Source organism: Amborella trichopoda, chromosome 4 (genome assembly GCF_054954075.1).
Source record: "Amborella trichopoda isolate Santa Cruz 75 chromosome 4, AtrichopodaSantaCruz75HAP2 v2.0, whole genome shotgun sequence".
Lineage (NCBI taxonomy): Eukaryota > Viridiplantae > Streptophyta > Magnoliopsida > Amborellales > Amborellaceae > Amborella > Amborella trichopoda.
Genome location: NC_142339.1, coordinates 41,008,444 through 41,030,099, shown reverse-complemented (window position 1 = coordinate 41,030,099; position 21,656 = coordinate 41,008,444). Strand labels below are relative to the sequence as shown.

General features: G+C 37.1%; 1 protein-coding gene across 2 annotated transcripts; it reads left to right on the top strand.

Moving 5' to 3' along the window:
* Positions 1–1,854: 1,854 nt before the first annotated feature.
* LOC18425060 (anthranilate synthase beta subunit 2, chloroplastic) lies at positions 1,855–20,511 on the top strand. 2 transcript variants are annotated; one of them, XM_006829648.4, is made up of 8 exons: positions 1,855–2,149; positions 2,258–2,427; positions 9,740–9,810; positions 9,908–9,945; positions 10,030–10,140; positions 16,785–16,884; positions 18,026–18,161; positions 20,083–20,511. In XM_006829648.4, the coding sequence occupies exons 1-8, from the start codon at positions 2,047–2,049 to the stop codon at positions 20,200–20,202; spliced, it is 849 nt and encodes a 282-aa protein (XP_006829711.1). In that variant the 5' UTR covers positions 1,855–2,046; the 3' UTR covers positions 20,203–20,511. The 2 variants fall into 2 exon arrangements, with proteins under 2 accessions (XP_006829711.1, XP_011629225.1); XM_011630923.3 differs by having other exon boundaries at positions 2,252–2,427.
* Positions 20,512–21,656: the final 1,145 nt, after the last annotated feature.

Sequence of the window (21,656 nt, the reverse complement as noted above, 5' to 3'; positions counted from 1 at the left end):
CATCACTCCACCACCAAGTTTCTTTATCTAAATTTATTTCCCCTTTAGATTCTCCTAAAACTTATTTTGCCACTTTCTTAATACAGTCAGCTATCTCATTTCACACAACATGGGCCTCATGTTCAAAGTTCTATTTTCTTTCTTTAATTAAGTTTTTCTTAATAAATATAGTTTTTCATTTTTTAAATTCAACCACCTTGTTCTTGGACACTTACTAATTTCACTCATTCTTATGCAAACATTTATAATGGCAAGCCTATATTGGGTGTCAAACTCTCTCGTTGGATAACCTTGCAATATTTACATGATGGTTGATCTACCTTCTTAATTAGGAATAGGTTTATTTGGCTTTTATGTGATCTACTTTTATAAGTTATTAAATGTTCATTTCGTTTTTTAAAGTAAGTGTTTTTCATTGTCAGGCCATAACATCTAGAATAGCCTTACATATCTCATTCTTTCCCCTAAACCCAAATCCCTTATGTACCCTTTCATATCCTCTACTATCATTCCTTATATGACCATTTAAATCTCCTCCTAAAAAAGTCATTTTTCAATTTGGAATGTCTTGGACTATTCCATTTATATTACCCCAAAATTGTCTCTTAACTATATACTGTAATCCTATTTGTGGTGCATAAGCACTAATTGCATTATTTATCTATTCTCCTAATATAAGTTCAAATAATAGGAACCTATCATCTATTCTATTGACGTTAATTGCTTTATCTTTTAAATATTTATCTACTATTATGCCTGGGTCATTTTTATTATTATCCTTTATTGTATACCAAATTTATATCCATCTACTTTTTTAGCTTTTTCTCCATTCTATTTAGTTTCTTGTAGACATATTATATTTACTCTCATTCGTCTCATTGTATCCACTAACTCCATACTCTTACCTATAAGCATTCATATATTCCATGTAGCTAGACGAATCATATTTTCTTGAACTAACTTCTTTACCCACACTCGTCCAGAATGTCATCAGAACCCTTGCCTATTTTTCAGTGCAACTGGTCGGCGATGCGATACATTGCTTCTGAGAAACGGCCTAGCAAGCCCTTGCTCATTTCTTATTGTACTCGGGTTCCGGTAGCCCTAGCATAAATAAATACTATATGTTCAAAATTCATGATAAGTTTTGACAAAATTTTACGTTCTTTGCCTACTTAACACAACCCAACCCCTTCACCCAGGCATGTGACAAGAAAAAATTGAAGGTCTTCCTCCCTTCTTACACCATTTCCACCCTTAATTATAAATTTTGAAGAAAAAAAAATTCTGACAAGGAAAAGTTTAAGATCCTCACCCCTTCTTATACCATTTCCACCTCTAGTTATAATTTTTGAAGAAAAAAAAGAACGTAAGTAAAAATCTACGAACACCTAAAGACCTCAAAAAACATAGATAAAAAAATGAATTGCAAAATATATAATTTTTTTAGGACTTACAGATCTTGACTTTTTCATAACTAATGGACATCTCAATTTTCGAGGTCCGCCTTCTTTTACACGACGAGGTTTCGCCCTGTAGTAACACATTGGGCTTGAATCTGCGCGTGGCGCGAAAATGGCAACTACCTGTTGCACTTGTTGGTTTCATCCTCTTACTAATACCAAATTACTATTTTGCCACTTCTTCAAAGGACACGTTCCAAATAAAGGACTCGTTCGAACCTCCTCAACGGGCCATAGGAAAGCAGCTGAGCGAAGAAAGGGGAGGGCGTTTTCGTCATTTATGGAAAAAATTATGTGAAAACGGCGAGAGCGCGCTGCTACTACAACCAGTCCCATTTCGACATTTCTCCTTCTCTCTGAGATTCAGAGCATCTCTCTCTACATTTATACATCAATTTGAACCCTCTCTCTCTATTTAATGTCATTTTCTCTCCTGCTCTCCCTATATTTGTCTCTCTGCTCTCTCTATACAATTTTTTTCACGACTCCCTGTGCAACCCTTCTCAGTCGGTCTCCTGTGGCGAATTAGGGCTCGTTGTATTATTCTTTTCGAATTAAATTTGGGCTCGTTGTATCCCCTTTCATGGCGCTCTCCATGTCTCTCAGCCCCGCTGCTCAAACCAAGGCCTTCTCGATAAGAACTCAACTTCAATTTAGTTCCTCTCCCCGGACATGCAGCCGTCAAAGTGAGAAATCCCTTTCATCTCACTCCATATCCATCTCCATCTCCATCTCCATCTACATTTTACTTTCAGGGCATTTTCCACTCTAATTCTCTCTCTATAAAGATTCAGGTTTCGGATCGCTTAGCTTTAAATCAATTGGGAACAAGGGTTTTCGCCCTCTAAGAGCCTCGACCATGACTAAAGTGAGGTCAGCTAATGATCAAATCAAGGACATTAATTCAGTTAATCCGATCATCGTGATTGATAACTATGACAGTTTCACTTATAACCTTTGCCAGGTATGATGCAAAGAAAGAAAAATGCAAATCTTTTGGGTTTCATATATAATTCCTTGCTAATTGCTTCTGATTAATCTTTGCATGTCACCTTTTTTTCTTTTTAATTGCGTTTTGTATGGTTTTATTAAGTATCTAAATTTCATGAACTAATTTCTGTGTTTATTGTTTTGGGTATGTTGGGCTCTATATAGGACTCTCTGCTATTTGCTTCTGATTAATATTTGCATATCAACTTTTTGAATTGGATTCTTTATGGGTTTATTAACATTTGCATGTTACTTTTATGAATTGCGTTTTGGATGGTTTTATCAATGATCTAAAGTTCATGTCCTAATTGCTATGTTTGTTCTTACTGGTATGTTGGGTTTTGTATGGAATTCTTTGGCATTTTATTTTTTGGTTTTTTTATTCTTTGGTATTGTATATCACTGATTTATATGGCTTTGTATTGGTTTATATGGTTTATTAATGAAGTCGTGTTAACTAAATTCTTTGTTTATTTTTATGAGCAGTTTTTTTAAAAAAGGACTTGGTTCATGCCTTGCTAGGTCTGAGTCCAAATAAAAACTAACAAAATATTGGTAACAAGCCAGAATAGGCTGGTCCCATTTGTTTGTTCGCCGAAACAGCAGCCTGCTGAGTGTTAGTCGAGGTTTTCTCTGGTGCGGAGCAATTTATCAGTAATGCAGATTTTTACATGATTATTTAAATATATGATTTAATTGGACATAGGCAGTGGGTATCATATTACTGAAGGATAACATGAGGCTAATTGGCAGAATAGATAAATGAGATATACATACCATGATTTATTTGATCCCGTGTAGATGAGAATGATTCTGCATGCAATATGAGAGCATGAATATTTATATTCTCTCTGCTTTCTTTAGTGATGATCTGACTTTGAGTTCTAGCATTAGTGTAGTTATTATCTAATGCAATTTGAGGCTCTCCAAAGGGGAGCTAAATATAGCAGGGAATGCTGAAACTTTACCATTTTGGCATTCAATTTCAAGCCTCTCATACATCTGACCAAGGTGGACTTTCTCTCACTCTGACTGACTATGATCAACTACGAACTCCAACACCCTCTCGCTCTTATGGATCCCACTTGCTGAAGGTGCCATTAAACGTAACTTCGATGGCTGCTCTCTCAAAAACCTGGGTCCCTGTGGTTTTGAGGGTTTATTCCAGGATACCAACTGCCCTATTTTGTCATCCTTCATAGGTGACTGCACCTGGGTTGAGGCGAATTCCCAGCTGGAAGGTTTGGTCTCTCATGGTGGAAGGTGATAATACTAACATTACCAGCTGGGCCAATAGATCGAACCAGAGTCCTTAGCCTCTTGATGCTGTAGTTGACTGCGTATTTTCACCTCTGCAGGCATCTTCGAGTTAACTTCCTTTATATTTGGCAAGAAGCTATTTCAGAGGCGTACATGTTAACCAAGGAGGGAACTGCTAGCAGGGCGCTCCCAGCATTCTAGTTTTGGGTTCATGGACACCTGCTTCCACTGGCTTTTTGTGTTGTCTTTTCTGCTGACTTTACTCTATCTTCTCTTTTCTCCGTCTCCTTCTACTCCCTCTCCTTTTTCTCTATCGCTTGTCATCTCTATCCTCTTAACTTCTCTTCTCATTACCCTTCTTTCTTTTTTCAAATCCCCTAACTTCTCCCCCTTCTCTCTGTGCGCTTTCTCTTTCTCCTTCATCTTGAGTTTTTCTGGACCACCCAAATAGAAGGCCCTCTTCTGAGCTCTTTCTCTCTCTCACTCCCCCCCCCCCCCCCCCCCCCCCCCCCCCCCCCCCCCCCTTTCCCTGCTTCTCTTTTCCCCTCTTCTCACCTTACCCTTTCTTAGCTATCTCCCTCTGCCCTTTATGCTTAAATTTTTCAAAAAGTCTCTCTGAGCTCTTGAGAAATGTGGGATGCCTCTTTCTTTTCTCACTATGAGCACCTGGTCTGTGGGCTGCTACTAAGATTTCTTGGAGCACCTGACATGTGGGAAGGCCTCCTTCTCACTCTCTCCCATGGCACCCTCATGCCTTTCCCCCATCTTTCCTTCCCTTTGTTTTTTCTCGGTCGTTGCTGCCCTCCTCCTAAGTCTTTCTCCTACATAATTATTTTTGGGCTATGTTAATCGACACTTTTTTAAGCATTCTTTTTTGGTTGGTTACTTTATCATTCTTTTTGTAAAGGAGCACCCAGTTTGTGGGCTGCCTTTCTCTCACTTGTCATGAGGAATTTTTGTAAATATTTATCTATAAGGCAAGGTTTCTATGCTTCCCCTACAGCATAAAAGTTATATACTTCCCCTTATCCAACTGTCCATTTTGAATGGAGGGCTAAGATTGTCCAAATCACAATGTCACGTCTCTACACTATTTTATTTTTAATTTTTTTTTCTATAAACTATTTTGACAACAAATTTTGGACGTCCAATCCTCTATTAAGCTCACACTAGCGAAAAATATTAAAAAAATATTTTCAATAAAATAAAATGACCAAAATACCCCTGAAAGATTCAAGGGATATTTTGGTCATTATATTTTATCGAAAAATTATTTTTAGTATTTTTTATTGGTGCGCCCCAATGAAAAGATGGTACGTACGAAATTTCATGTTCATACAATTTGTATAAAAAAAAAACTAAAAAAAAAAATACTTTGAGACGTTGGTTCTAAGATCAAACGGTGAGTGGCTCTCTTGATCAAAATTGGATGGCTGGATGGTAGGGGAAGCATAGATCTTCTATGCTGTAGGGGAAGTATAGAAACCTTTCCGTTATCTATATATTATTCAATTACCATTTTCCAGGAAAAACACAAATGATCCCAAATTCAATAAAAAGGCTGTTAGGATATAGTTAGAATTGGCTTTGCTTGTTGCCTTAATGGAATGATACTGTTTACTCATTTTGCATGTTCAAGCATATGTAACCATCACACTTTCCTGGTAGAGCAATAGCCTCCAATATCTGTTGTTCATAAGCCAGTCAAGGGTGGCAAAAACCTTTTGATCATCCACCTTAATCACCTCTTGACGACCTTTTGCCCAATGAACATGATCTCCTCCTTGGCAAAGATGCAATTTTCAAGCTTTACATACAACTGTTTTGTCCTCAACCTATCCGACACCAGCCTTAGATGTGTGATATGGTCATCTAAGGTCTCATTATATGCAGCTATGCCTTCTAAGTACACAATAATCGAATACCAATACATCAATGTACTTCCTAAGAACATCATTAATAGGATGCCAAAAACGTGCCCGGGCATTAATTTGCCTAAATGGCATTACAATGAACTCAAAAGACCCATAACGGGTTACACAAGGAGTTTTCTCTTCATCCCTTTTGCGATGCAGACTTGCCAATGCTCTTATTGCAGGTCAAGCTTACTGAAGACTCTATCCTTGGCTAACCAGTCAAACAGATCACTAATCAAGGGCAGTGGGTAGTGATTATTGACGTTCAACTTGTTTAGGGCATGATAGTCCATACACGTTCTCAACAAACCATCCTGCTTCCATTGGAACAACACCGGTGCACCAAAAGGAGATTTGAACGGTTGGATCATCCTAACATCGAACAACTCATCCAATTGCCTTTGTAGTTCTGACAACTCCTAGGGACCCATGCTATAAGGATATCAGCTGGTTGGTGCACACCAATTTTGAGATTTATGCACTGATTCACGGCATGTGGTGTATGCAGCATCTTAGGGAGCTCTTGAGGCATCAGATTGTTGTACTCCTCTAAAAGCCCCATGATTGCAGGATGCACCATCAGTCCTCCTCCAATCTCTTTGGCCAACAAGGCCACTAGATAGGTGGTGTGACCTTGCTGCAACCTTGTCTTTATCTGCAATGTGTAGATAACACCTTACCCTTTTCCATGCAAGCCACATGGACCCTGCAGGGGCACTGTTTGTCCATGATGGCCACCACACCGAGGTGCGGCACAACAGATTCCTTGGCCAACATCAAGAAATCTAGTTGAAGAATAACCTTAAATTCATCCAAGGGCATTGCCATCAACGAAATCTGCCCATTCAAATTCCCAACCTTAGCAAGCACATCCTTGATTATCCCCACAACTGACTTGGCCACTAAGTTCACCACCTTCATTTTACTGGTGTCCCCAGCTAGTGTGAGGCTTAGTGGAGCAGCTTCTCGATCTGACAACAGATTGTGGGTGACACCTGTCTCCACCATAGCTCTCATCTCCCTTCCATTAAAGGTGACCTTCATGTACATGAGGCTACCTTTTATGGGGTTCTACTTTACTACCCTTGGCATCACATGAAGTTGGAGAAGAGTCGGCCTCACGACCTCCCCTTCCTCCTCATGGATCGTTGGAAAACGTTTAGGGGCCTGCCAGAAGTCCGTAACTCTAATGGGGCCCTTGCAAATGAAGCAGCCTGAGAAGTCCTTTCTGGCGACTATCTTGTTAGAAGACCCCTCCTATGGCCTTTGACTTTGGGTCCCCACTAGCTTTATGGACTTTCCCCTTGCTTGGTCGTGAACTCTCCTTGGAGGCATTGAGCTTATAATCCATAAGGCTCTCGGCTCAGCCACAGAGTGGAAGTCTTCTCCTCCTTAGGCAGTTGTTTATGTCAAGCATGAGGCTTGAGAATTGTTTGACACATACTAGCACAGTAGCGTGTTTGAGCTTCCTCAGAGCCTTCCCCACAGTCCATGAAGCATTTCTAGGCAATAATTGCTCTTTCAACTCCTTTAGATTCTCCAAAAAGCAAGGGAAGGTTTTGAGCCGTCGTCTATGGCCCTTGTTCTCCACCAGAGCATGGCATCTCCTATGAAGTACATGGTGGTTAGGTTCACTTGATCTTCCTCTTGGGCATGGACAAGAAGAAGCAGTGCTCCATAGCTCAAATGAATTTTCCAGCTCCTTCGCAATCCTAGCTCCCCCAAATGGCTTAGGCTTAGGCACTCGGACCCTTGTTGGTTGAAGGACACTCGGGGAGTTGTTCAGGCCATCTTGACCAAGGCAAGATCCTCAATCAATATCTTAAGGTTCCCCTTGAATATGTCGGTTAAGGCAGCAATATCAACCTCTAAGTCCCTCATGTGGGTTTCTTAAGCAGGGGCATGCTCCCCATGGGTCGTCACCTATTATTCATGCTGATTGGAGATGACACTCTCTTCAGGAAGTGACTTAGGATGCTAGATTCACAAGGAGATTTTGGCAACACTTGTTTGAGTTAATGGGCACAAAGCTAAACTTCTCGACTAGCAACCACCCTCAAAGAGATGGTCAAATTGAGAGGGAGAATGAAATGTTGTAGGACTAGCTCTGTCACTATGAGACTGCCAACCAGCATAATTGGGTTAACTTGCTCGACTTGACTTAGTTTTCCTACAAGTTACATCGCAGTTCTTCAACAGGGAAGAGCACCTTAGAGATGGTCACAGATCGGTAGCCTCTGGCATCACTTGATGTGGCCTGCAACAAGGACAATCAATGGCTTGCAGCCTTGACATTGGCCAAAAGAAAAGGCCGAGCAGCTTAAAGAGGCATGTGACACTCTCTACCAAACCGTTCAATGCATGAAGAAGTATGCTGATGCTGGCTGTCGACACCTTGAGTTTCATGACGGGGATTGGGTGATGTTCAAGCTTAGCCCCCGAATTTGGAAGGATATCAGCACCAAGATGGTGCATGCCATGGCTTAATCTAGTGATATGATGGTCCTTTTGAGGTGACTCGGTGGATAGGAAAGCAGGCCTATCTCTTGACCCTCCCTAACCAGATCAAGAGTTTCTTGAAGCCCTATCATCTCGACGAGGATGAGACAAGGGTTCAGGTAGTTCGAGCACCTCCACGAGTGAGGATGTAGTTCGCACTGGAGGTTGAGGCCATCCTGCCAGGACGAGTATTGGGGCAATGCAGAAAGAGCCGAAGTGTTTAGTTTCTGGTCAAGTGGAAGGGCTTGATGGAAGAGGAAGCTAGTTGGGAAAAGGATGTGACCCTGGGGAGTACGACAGTTTGGTTCGGAGTTCTTCGCTGGACTCTCGACGAGGACGTCAGGATCTCTTTTTTTTTTCTTGTTTGGGGGGCTTGTCAATGCATGTGTGCTGACTGAAGGCACTGAGCGTGAACATCCCCTGGTGCAGGAAACAATTGAAGAAATGACCTGATAGTCATGTTAGAATTCGTGCTGTTTTAATGTACGGAATCACCACTTCTGGTGGTCCAGGTCTTTTATCAACGGACCTCTATGAGGAGGGAACCCAAGCCTTGGGCCGACCAACCGACCTTAGCAGACAAGGCAAGTGTGGAGCATGGTACATGGGGGGTTATGCCCCCATGGTAGGCTATCACACAGCTGGATGTTGGGCCAGACGGTGATGCTTGAGTTGTGCAGTTGGCTACGCTTGAATTGCAAGCTATACGACCATTTACAGTATAAAATCCAAATACCATATACTTTCAGATTTGAAAATATTTTGTGATGCCAGTACCTAAAGTAGAAGGCATGAAAAAATGGTAGCTTGCCTTATAGTTAAAACATACATGTAGAATGACTTACCTCCATAAGAGTCACCAATGCATTGCAGACACATTACAACGCAGAACAGAGCAAATTGCAGTCCTAGTCCAGGAACACTTTTGGATTGATATTAATCCTGAACCCTGCGGGGTACATGTAGACAAAAACCGACATTGCTGATCCTTTAACATTTTGCCTTGTAAATACTTCTGTGCACTTTTAGCTTCACCTTTTTAAACAATCTGTCCATTAGCCCTACTCATTCACTGGAAATGTCTCTCATCAATTTACCATTTTACTCTCAGTTTCATTATGTTCCAGCCCATTCAATTTAAACTCTTAAGGAAACAAGTTCAGTCAATTTGTGTCTACCATCAATTTTGGTCTGAAGCTACTTTGGCAATAGTCTTGAAAATAATCCATTGGTACTTCTCTTCCTACTCCAATGACAAACGGAAAATATCTGTGTTGGTCATCATCAGCTTTCCTGTATCATTCCACATAAAATAGGAAGAGAAACCATGTTTTGTGGTACTCACCACCCCCTTTTTTTTTTATCAAACACTGTTACATTTAAATATTGCTCTTGGCATGCGTTTCTCCCATTACCCCTCGCTTGACTGAATATGATGTTCTTTCTACGTGAGAGATTGCCTGCTTAGAACTGACGATGAACAAAAAACAGAATCTCAGTGAAAACTAACCATGCCATTAATTAGTTGACATGCATATAATGCTTTATTTTTGAATAATATGGATTTATGCATGTCTAAGCAGTATATAGTTTTTCTTTACCATTTTGCAGTACTTGGGTGAACTTGGTGCTGCCTTCGAGGTGTACCGAAATGATGAGCTCACAGTAGCTGAAATCAGAAGGTTTTCATTTTTTTTTTCTTTCCCTAGGTTTTCATATGTAATGTCTTACCTTGTCGTCTTTGTTTAATTCTGAATGATTCTGTTCTGTCTTGTTAAGGAGAAGGCCTAGAGGAATACTTATTTCGCCTGGACCTGGTAAGATATTTTTCCCATGTGCTTGTTACTTATGAAATAATATTTATGATTATTTTACACTAAAAATAACCTTTTTTTTGACAGGTACTCCACAGGATTCAGGGATATCACTTCAAAGTGTGCTTGAGCTAGGGCCAGAGCTTCCTCTGTTTGGGGTGTGTATGGGCCTGCAATGTATTGGGGAGGCCTATGGAGGTAAGTGGTTCTATATCCTTGTCTATTTCAACTAAAAGGCAATCCTACTATTTTCTCTCATGCTATCTACTTTATTAAATGGCATCTCAAAATTTGTGAATTCGAAAGTAATATATGTTCTTTTGTTTTAGTGAATTGTGTTCCTACCTTTATATACTCTTACTATTTTGTTAAACAATATGCAACAAAATTGCAACCTGCAAAGGTTTTGGAGAGAAATCTTGGGAGAGCCAAAGAAATATCTTGCCTCCTGCAACAAGAAGAAAGTTCTCCTCCAAAGGGCCTCACTTGACCAATGCTGGCATTGGTGAAAATTGACAGTTTGAAAAAGCAATAAACCAAATACTTGCTTCAATACAAGTACAAAGCTGCACATCGACCTTAACTGGTCACCGTAGTGATTCGAATCAAAGTGAGTTAAGATGCTTAGAAATCATTCAGAATCAAACATTGACAATAAGGGTTAAACACAAACATATGACAACCAAGGGAAAGAAGAAAGTGAAAACCTTCTGATCTCTGCTACAGTGGGCTCATCATTTTGGTACGCCTCAAAGGTAGCACCAAGTTCTCGCAAGTACTGAAAACTGATAAAGAAATATGTGCCTCTTAGATATGCAAAAATCCATATTATTCAGAAATCAAGCGTTTTATGCACGTCAACTAATCAATGGCATAGTTAGCTTTCACTAAGATTCTGATTTATGTTCATCATCAGTTCTAAGAAGGCAATCTCTCACATAGCAAGAACATCACATTCAGTTGTGTGCGTGTGTGTGTTTCGCGTGTGGTCGTGTGTGTTTGTGTGTGATATTCTAGAATACACCATATTAATGGTGAACTTAGAATTTTTAGATTACACCATACTAAATTTTTGACAACAAAAGGTCCTTATAAATATACAAATTACATTAATAATACCTTGTTTGAAAATTTTGAGAAGGGCATATTTGTAATTTTAGATTGCTTTAGAGATCTACTCATCATTCAAGAAGTCAAATGAATATTTTTAAATTTGAAATTAAGTTTTGGAGGGATTGTAAAAAGAGAAAATGCCTTTCCCAAAATACATGAACTATTTATAGTCAAAAGTCATTTTCGCGCACAAAAGAGCATTTTATAGTGAAAGTTTCACCATTGGTGTTGGCTATTCTAGAATAACCATGTGTGTGTGTGTATATATATATATATATATATATATATATATATATATATATATATATATATATATATATATATATATATATATATATATACATATATATATATATATATACATATATATATATATATATACATATATATATATATATATACATATATATATATATATATACATATATATATATATATATACATATATATATATATATATATATATATATATATATATATATATATATATATATGTATATATATATATATATATATATATATATATATGTATATATATATATATATATATATATATATATATATGATATTGGAAAGTGTCCTCCATCATGAGATATTGCTAAATTGATTGCTAGTTATGTTTACTAAATGTGAACATGATACATTCCAGAGCTTAGATATTTCCTTAGATGATCCTTGACATAGTGAGAGATGTACAAGGGAGATATTGACATAGTGAGAGATATGTATGAGGGAGAGCAAACTAGTGTGTAGACAAGTAGTGGAGTGACAAGTGAGTTCTGAGTGACAATGGGCCTACATTAGGGGTCAGCATTGATCTCATATCGCTTTGTTTTAGTTATGGATGAGTTAACTAAGCTCTTACAAGATGAGGTGCCATGGTGTATGTTGTTTGCAAATGATATAGTTTTGATTGATGAGACTAGTGGTGGTGTCAACACAAAGTTAGAACGTTGGAAGGATGCTCTACAACCTAAGACAGAATATATGGAATGCAAGTTTGGTCATATTAGGAGTAGACAATAAAGTAGTTGAGATTGAAAGTCAAGAAATACCTAAAAGAAATAGTTTTTGATATCTAGAGTCGATAATCCAAGATAATAGAGAAATTAAAGACGATGTCGCTCATAGAATTAGAGTTGGATGGACGAATTGGAGATGCGCATCCGAAGTTTTATGTGATTCGCCGCATATCATTGATACTGAAGGGAATATTCTATAGGACGGTTGTAAGATCAGCCATACTTTATGGGACGGAATGTTGGGTGGTCAAGAAACAACAATATCCATATGATAAGTGTAGCTGAGATGAGGATGTTGAGATGGACGAGCAACAAGACAAGAAGGGATAGAATTCAGAATGAATACATACGAGGGAACTTAGGTGTGACTTTAATAGGAGATAAGATGAGCTAAAGTAGGCTTAGCTAGGCTGGCAGTGTGTATTGTAGACCTAATACAACACTTGTTAGGAGTTGTGATTTGGTTTACCTAGAAGGCTCTAAAATGACAAAGGGAAAGCTCAAAAGGACATGGATAGATGTAGTGAGAAAATATATGATGACTATTTGGTCTTATTGAGGGTATGTCGCTTGATAGAGAAGAATAGAAGAATATGATTTATGTAATCGACCCCGAATAATGGGGATAAGGCTTGGATGATGATGATGATTATGATCCTTGACATCCTTGTGTCCCAAATTGTTGTGTTGTGGCATCCTCCAAATTTGGTTGGGCATATTTTTCTGGAATGCCAAAAAGAGCGCACTTTTGATATTTTGGGTCGATAATCCAAGAAAATGTAAAGATTGAGGATAATGTCACACAAAAGAATTAGAGCTGTGTGGGCGAAATGGAGATGTGCGATCGGAGTTTTATATGATCATCGCATACCAATGAAGCTAAAGGGAACGTTCTATAAGACAACTGTGAGATCAGCTTTGCTTTATGGGTGGAATGTTGAGCTGTCAAGAAACAACATTCCCATAAGATGAGTGTAGCTGAGATGAGGATATTGAGATGAATGAGGGTTGAATTTGAAATGAATATATTCGGGAGAGCTTAGGTGTGGCTTCAATAGGCGATAAGATGAGAGAAAGTAAATAGGTGGGTTGGCCATGTGCAACGCAAACCCAGTATAGCACCTGTTAGGAGGTACGAGTTGGTTCAAGTGGAAGGCTAAAAAAGGGCAAGGGATAGACTCTAAAGGACATAGTTGGAGGTAGTGAAAAAAGATATGGAGACATATGGCTTCACTGAGGGTATGACCCTTCATAAAGCAAAATGGCAGACCAGGATTCGTATAGTCAATCCTAAATAGTTGGGAAAAGGCTCTGATGATGATATTTTTATGGAATCTTGTATTATTTTACATTGAATTTAATCGATCACCACTCTTAAACAACTAATGAAATATACATATGTACATGCATGTCAGTGTTTGTGTGTATGGAGTAATTGAAACAAATACATATATGAATGCGCTTTGGGCATGTTTGGATGACATTTAGTTCCATCATGAGTATATTTCTTTGTCTAATATTATTATATATTCTGTAATACGACTTATGTAGTTGTTTGGCAGATGTTTAGTGAGAAAAAATAGCTTAGGGAATAGTGTTTTTTGGAAAAGGTAAGGATGAAACTGTCTATGGTATGAGGTAAAATAGATACGGCAGAGAGAGAGAGAGAGAGAGAGAGAGAGAGAGAGAGAGAGAGAGAGAGAGAGAGAGAGAGAGAGCATGGATCAATCAATGTCGTGTTTATGCTGTCTTTCTGGCCCCAATCAGAAAACCTTGCATGGAATGGCAAATGGATCTCAGTAAATTTTAACCCGAATCTCTTCCATGCAAAGAGGAATGGCGAACCTAGCCTAGAAACCTAAAACTACACATTGTCAAAGAACTCAAAGAGGGCCACAATTGATATGACAATCATTGATTCAGCTTTCATATTTAATTTCAGTGAAAAAAATGGCAGCACAAATAAATGCCTATGCATGGGTTTTTAGACTCCATTCTCCTAAGAAAGGAATCAGCACAAACAAATGCCTATGCATGGCTTTTTAATGGACATAGCAGAAATGTCAAAGACCCAATTTCCTTGGATGATGAAACAGCTCAAAAGTTGAAGGATTGGGGATTTTTCTTCACCAAGATAGACTTGAAAGCTCATAAAAAATTGTAGTTCCCAGAGATAATAAGGGCCAGTGGTATGGACATGTTGAACCTATAGGCAGAGAAAACAACATTGATGTGATAGAATTGAATCCATTGAAAAACCAGAGGTTGGGTTTTTAAATCAAAGGAAAATAATAGAGGAGAAAAATGTCTAAGACCCAATTGATTTGAACGAGGAAAGAGGCCAAAAAATAGAGAGGAATGTACTTTCTTGACTAAGAAATGCCTGGAACGCCGTCCTAATTCAAGGTTATAGGGAAAAGGCTGATAGTGCCTATAAAATCGAAGCCATAGAAAAATCAGTAGTTGGTTCATCGAGAAAAGAAATATAGCTGTGGAAAAAGTAGATGGTGGGACTTTGAACCAGGATGTCCTACACCAAAGAAACTGAGGACGCAGTTGCTTGTAATAATATACCAAACCAGGGTCTGGTGGGATAATGTGTTTGGTTAAAAGGCTTTCAGAACTTGCTCTGGATTCCAAGAGAAGATAGAAAAACAATGAATTTGAAGACGGTTTGAAGAGGGCAACGGTCCCGGGCTTGAACTTGTGAGATTTCTACCTATCACCAGTTATAGGAGTTGATTTATGAGCTGTTTAGTGGCGAGCTGCTTCCTAGGAGTTTTTCCACCTTGCGAGCTGTTTACTTGGTGCAAGCCATGGATTAGAGTTACAGCAAAACTTAGAGAACGAGCGACACAAGGGATAGCTCTGTCCTAGGTCCATAAATGGCAGCTGGGTGGGCTACTGGTCCACTACTAATGATGCATGATTTGGTTTCTTGAGGAATCAGCACCACATGATGGGGTTGAGGAATCAGGTCCTCATTGATTGAGTCAACCGGCAAAGCTAAAAGAAGTTACTCTTTATTAAATTATCAAAATTCATTGCATGGCCTATGGTCCAATACGTGAAGTATAGTGCATTCTAGCTTGGCTTGGACTTCGAGCAAACCTAGACTTGCCACATATATTCTACCAATCTACTTTCAAAATTAGGGAACTAGGGAACCTTTATATTTAGGATACCTAAGCTCCTATTATATAAAAGGAAACTAAACGCAAATGATTAAATAAGAAACTAAACTTTAATTTTTCATGGAAATTTTGTTTTTTTGAAACCTCATCCTATTGGAAACTTGAAAACAAAGATATGAAACTTGAACTTTGTCAGTAAATTTGTCACTAGTTCTCCTTATTCGTTATATGAATCAACGATTAAATAGGAAACTAAACTTTAATTCATGGAACTAAAAAAAAAAAAAATTGAAACCTCATCCTATTGGAAACATGAAAACAAAGATATTAAACTTGAACTTTGTCAGTAAATTCGTCACTAGATCTCCTTATTCGTTATATGAATCAACAAGCAACACCAAGCAAAAGGCCAGGTTCTGCACGAGCACTGCTCTCAATTTCTTGGGTTATACAACTTGCTTAGTAGCAAATTTTGTTAACAATATATTAACGATCTTGAATTTTGTCAAAAAATTATCATTAGGCCATTTTTCTTTTTTTCTTTTGTGGGAAAATTGTCTCTTTTTTATTAGGAACTTATGCAAAATTAATTGGGTGTTCAATATATTAAGTGCAAATACTATTATTCTGAAATGATTTATTTTTTTGAACATAATAAGACATTTTTCAATTATAAAAAAAATTTAATATGCAATACTTACATGCATTATTGAGTCCAAAGGAAGCAAATACATGCACATCTTAGTATTAAATTTGAATCTCAAAATATATTTATTTGTTTTTTATGTAAGTTGTAAAAAATCAATGGAAAACTCCTGCATTTCCACTGCCTATTCATGACATTGAATCATTAATATATTACCTTGTATTGTATGTATCTTTTGTTGACAACTTATATATGCAATAAAACTCCCTTTATTTAGTTAGTACTGAACTGAGATAACTTGCCTTTAATCTGCTTAATATTTTTAGCTTGCATTGATATCAACTAAAATCTCCTTCTATTTTGGCAACTAGATACTCTTTATGCAAGTATATATATGTGATTTCAATGTGCAACAATTTAAATAATTAATAATTACGCCCTATTCTCCCTTATAAAAATAATTCCCAATGCATTCACCATGTTATTGACAAGAGTTTCTCATGGGCAATGGAACCGTTATCCCATGAATTGTGAAGTGGTGATCCTACATGGTTCCCACTCTAGATTCATGTGAGCGGACCGACCAACCACAAGGGGCAATCATAGTATCTATGTTCAAGAGTAAGTAGGACTCATGCTTGGGCTTGATTGGTTGAGGTGTTGAGGATTGCAAGATTCCTTCCCAAGTTTGAACCATACCATTAGAACTTTCCCCACAACCCCTCACAAAAAAAAATGAAAAAAAGAAAAAAAAAGAAGAATACAATGATTTAAGAGTAAATACCTCTTGTCCATTTTTTTCATTGAAAATGATATGCTTGATTGAATATCTATGTAAAGGGCCTCACCATCAAAGTTACAGATAAACATAGAAATATTAATAATGTGAACGCTCATTAATAAAAGACTATTTTTCTCATTCTACAGGAAAGATTGTACGCTCTCCATATGGTGTCATGCATGGAAAGAGTTCTCTAGTTTATTATGATGAAAAAGGAGAAGCCGGTTTGCTTTCAGGTTTGCCAAAGTAAGTTTGCCAATTGCCACTATTGTTACAGTACATGCACCTTCGGAACAAATAGTAAAAGTGAAGTTTTTTTTGATATTGGAATAGTTGGGGCCTTTAGCCAAAAGCACTTCATTTTGAAATATGGCTTAGTTAACAGTCTGACATTAGGGTAACATCTAGCATTTCTAGAAAGCCACATGTCAACTTTCTATTTATTTTTCCAAAGCCTTCTTTAAATGTCTCTCTACCTTGTTTGAGCTAAGGCAAACAATTTAGAAAAGACAAGAGAGGGAGCAAGTTTACTAATGAAAACTAGCCATTCAGCTTATCCAAAAATATAGGGTAAAGAAACAAAAGAGAAAGTGTAGTGTATGAAAGAAAAAGAAACAATTTAGAAAAGACAAGAGAGGGAGCAAGTTTACTAATGAAAACTAGCCATTCAGCTTATCCAAAAATATAGGGTAAAGAAACAAAATAGAAAGTGTAGTGTATGAAAGAAAAAGAAACACAATTTGGCCATGTTTCTATTTAGGATATCCATTGAGACTTCATTTATCCCTATTTCCTATATCTCTTTATTATTCTATATAAGTATGGTATATTTCCTTGACGGTCATCATTTCTCTTTATCTATTTGTCTATATTATAAAGGCCTCATTTCTCTTTATCTATTTGTCTATATTATAAAGAATACAAATTTCCTTCTTCATTAGCGTATCTATTAAGATAATTAATATATAGTGTTTTTCATATTTCATAAACTTATTTACTATCATTTTGGGTTCGATTCCTATTGCTGACTTACCCCCAAGAAAAATGTATTTACTATCATAATTGCACTCCAGTGATGCACTGGGCATAGCAATTCTTGCCTACTTGTGTATGTTTGTGGAGGGAGGGAGGGACATGTTCTCTAGTGTAAGAGTGAGAAGGAGCATTAGCAACCTACAAAGAAAGTAATCATGATATAATAAGTTATCAGGAGAAAAGGTGAGAATATATTTTGGCTGTAGTTTTTTGTCCTAGTGAAGCTTTAGTTTCAAAAGCAAATAAGAATCACTACTGGTATAGCTTAAGTGCGTGGCATGTAGTTTCTCATTCATCAAAGTCACGCTGACATGCGTATGAACCTATCCTTGTTGTCTACTTTTTTGCACAGTCCCTTCACTGCTGCCAGATACCACAGCCTTGTTATAGAACATGACAGCTTTCCAAGAGACAAACTTGAGATTATAGCATGGACTGAAGACGGGCTGATTATGGCTGTGCGCCACAAAGAATACAAAAATATGCAGGTAGTTATTCTTGTTATTTTTAGTGTTATTTGTCTTGGTTGTCATATGTGCTGGTACAAGAAGTGCATATGAAATATACCATAATCAAATGGACTCTGGAAGAACATGGTCAATTTGGTTCATCGCCGTCCTTTGAAGTGGTTGACAATTATGGGGAGTCAATGGGGCCACCAGAGCATGGAATGATCCCAGCATTGGGGCCAATTGTCCTTCCATCAATGCCCATCATTTCATTGTATGATGATAACTTCATTGGATTATGGTTTTTGCCAGTCCATTGGATTTTAGTGTGCCCTCTCTTTTCTCTGTCTGTTCTTGATTTTTTTTCTTTCCCTATTGTTGTATTTTGATCGATCTATGTATAACGTGTAATTTGGTCTACGTGATGCAATAGTTCTGTGTTGTATGCTTGGAATTACTACTTATACATGGTGATATAAGTATGCTTGTCATATTGGATCTCTAGTTGGTAATTGGAAATTAACTGTATTCTATTTTTACATGTGAAATTTGGTGAGCTCTTTTTGCTTTATTGGGACTTGAGTTACAAAGTTTTAGTGAAGTGCTGAATTATTAGAACTGTGGGATGCATGGGCATGAATGAGAGAGAGAGAGAGAGAGAGAGAGAGAGAGAGAGAGAGAGAGAGAGAGTTATTTATCAACTTACAAAGTTGTACTGAAACCTGAAAATGTCAAGTTTCCCTATTTTATAGAATATCTTAGATTTTAGGAACCGTTTATGGTCGATTACCAGGATCTCCCAACATGTGTGGGTATCCCATTATGGGAACGTGATGCTTCCAGAGCGGAATCGTTGTCCAGCTGCATCCCATGTTGGAGGAGCACAAGCCCAATCCAATAGGGGTGTGGGTAAACAGATGAACACCCATATTCTTTATATTTTCAAAGGAAAACAAGCATTAATTGCATGGCTATAAAAAAGCATGCAAGAAATGCATATCCATGAATATAAAAGCGATAAATGCATAAAACAAAAGGCAATAACTATTCAAATAAATGTTCCTTAGAATTTCCAAATGGCAAGAGATTATTAAATCTGCACCAATCAAAAAGAGAGGTTTAAATTCAATGCTCCCAAATTCTTATTTAATATAGGGAATAGTTATCGTACTTATTGCACAAATGGTTATGGGATTTTGAACCGTCTTCTTTTTAAAACATGTGTACAAGAGAGATAATGATCTCTCTGTCCCATCTCTATCTATTCTCTATTTATCTTTTTCTTTATCCATACTCCTATATTCATTTGCTCTCTACACCTGCAGCTTAGGGGTTTCTCTTTCTTTTTTTCCAATTTAAATGAAGGGGGAGATATGTTAGGAAAAGGGCAGGACTTGTATATGATTAGACTGAAATAATATTCTTTATTATCATGTACAATGGAAGATCAAATAAATATGTTTAGTGAATCATTGTGAAGATCTGGTATTTGAAGTAACTAAATTATTTGAAGTAAATAAATTTATTTGAAGTAAGTCGTTAGTCTCAAATAAATCATTGTAAATAAATGTAAGTCGTTAGTCTAAAAAATTATTTGAAGTAACTCATATGTAAGCATAACAATTATGTTATATTTATTGGTAAATTTATTTGTAAGTATAGTAATTATGCATCTAAATATTATTTAAAAATTGTCATTAATTTTTAATTTTTTTATTCCATTTTAAGCATTTATTGTCTGGGCACTTGATCTCTCCTTTTAATGAAGTGAAACAATGCAGGACTCTGGCAAAGAACTCACACTTCCTTTTTAAGACTAGCCTTACTGAATTTGAAGTATGCTTCTTGTACATTTGATTTTGGCTAAACATCCACTTCCTTTTACAAGTATGAATTTTAACTATGGGATTACAGTTGAAGCATTAAGTGATATTGAAGTTTTGCTATCTTTGGGTTATAGGGTGTTCAGTTCCATCCAGAGAGCATAATAACCAACGAAGGCAAAAGGATTGTCCGCAATTTTATCAGCCTTATTGAACAGGCAGAGGCTCGATTACAAAGTGGGATTATGGGAGCTTAGAATTTTGAAGAGAAATACAGAATTTTCTTTGTTGCTCTCTCTCTCTTAGGGAGGGATGTTTCTCTATGTTATAAGAAGTTGTAGACATCAGTTGATCCTCTCATTTGCTTGTTTGTAATTTTAATTATAAAAAGAAAAGGTTTTTGACGATTATGCTCTTGGCTTCTTGAATACTCTATGGTTTTCTTTCGGGATTGTATAGTATGTCATTGTTTAATCTTACGTATAAGTTGGTAACCACCCTTAGTCATCAAACGTGAAACTAGCCAGTTGGATGTTTGTCATTTAATACACAAAATGTTGATAAAATTATCTCTTATATCTGAGCTTAGATGATAGAACACCCCTAACGGTGCTGATTTCATATTGGACAACTATGGATGATTATGACTTTTCTACTAAAAGTAAATGATCTCATTGTTTACTCTCTTTTTATAAATGTAAAGAAAAATAGTGGCATCTTCACATTTGGTTAATTTTCCATCGAATGGTTAATTTTCCATCGAATGAGTTGGCTTTCTTGGACAGAAAAAGTTTATAGAAGTGTGGGGCTCTAAGCAATCAAATAAGGGTGCATCTCAAAAATTTCACTAGAAGATATTGTTTTAATGCTCAAATATCTTCAAACTGATCATCTCGACCTCAAGATGCATGGACATGAAAAAAAAATGGATTTCAAGTTTTAAAAATAGTGTATTTTGTAATGTATTTTTGGACTGTCAATTTTTAAGATTTTCATAAATTTATTTGATCTACATTATTTTTGAAGTTTTAAATTTTATAATAAAAGATGAAAATAAATTTTAAGGCTACCAGAAAGATTTTCAATATTGAAACCACATTTCTTGACCCGGACCTTTGATAGAAAACATAAATTGGAATTGACATTGCACGTGCTGTCCATGAGTGTTATGTCAATTATTACCTTGGTTGAACTATAATTGCCTAGGATAGGTGGGTGGGTGATCTTAGTCCCAGAAGGGGGACGCCCTGGAATTGACGATTCTCAAAGATTTTTGCATCTATCTATTACTATTTTTTCTATTTCCTTACCAATTTGTTGTTCTGGATCCTCGATCCAGATCTACTGTGTGATTGATTTGGCCACCGATCTATTTTTCTAAAGAATGTAACCCTACATAGATCTCATCTTTATTGGAAAAGAAAAATGGAGAATTTACAAGGGACACTCACCAAAATTAATGCCTCAAACACACCTTTACTATGTAATTGTAGTACATACTGGTGGCTTTAACTCTCTCAAATCTTACACTGAAAACCTGCTTACTTTATTAATCAAAATTAAGTTTTTCAATAACTGACCTAGTTATTTTCTAACGACAATCAAGTCCCCTACTCTCAGCCGCTCCCCCTCCATTTCCGCCCCACTCATTCTATCGCCGCTACTCCTCTCCATCGCTCAGCCTAACCTTCCCCTATATCTAGCCAACCTC

Coding starts and splice junctions, on each gene's coding strand:
- LOC18425060 (XM_011630923.3), top strand. CDS start 2,047: ATGGCGCTCTCCATGTCTCTCAGCCCCGCTGCTCAAACCAAGGCCTTC. Junction 9,946..10,029: donor ACTTATTTCGCCTGGACCTG/GTAAGATATTTT, acceptor TTTTTTTGACAG/GTACTCCACAGGATTCAGGG. Junction 16,885..18,025: donor TTGCTTTCAGGTTTGCCAAA/GTAAGTTTGCCA, acceptor TTTTTTGCACAG/TCCCTTCACTGCTGCCAGAT.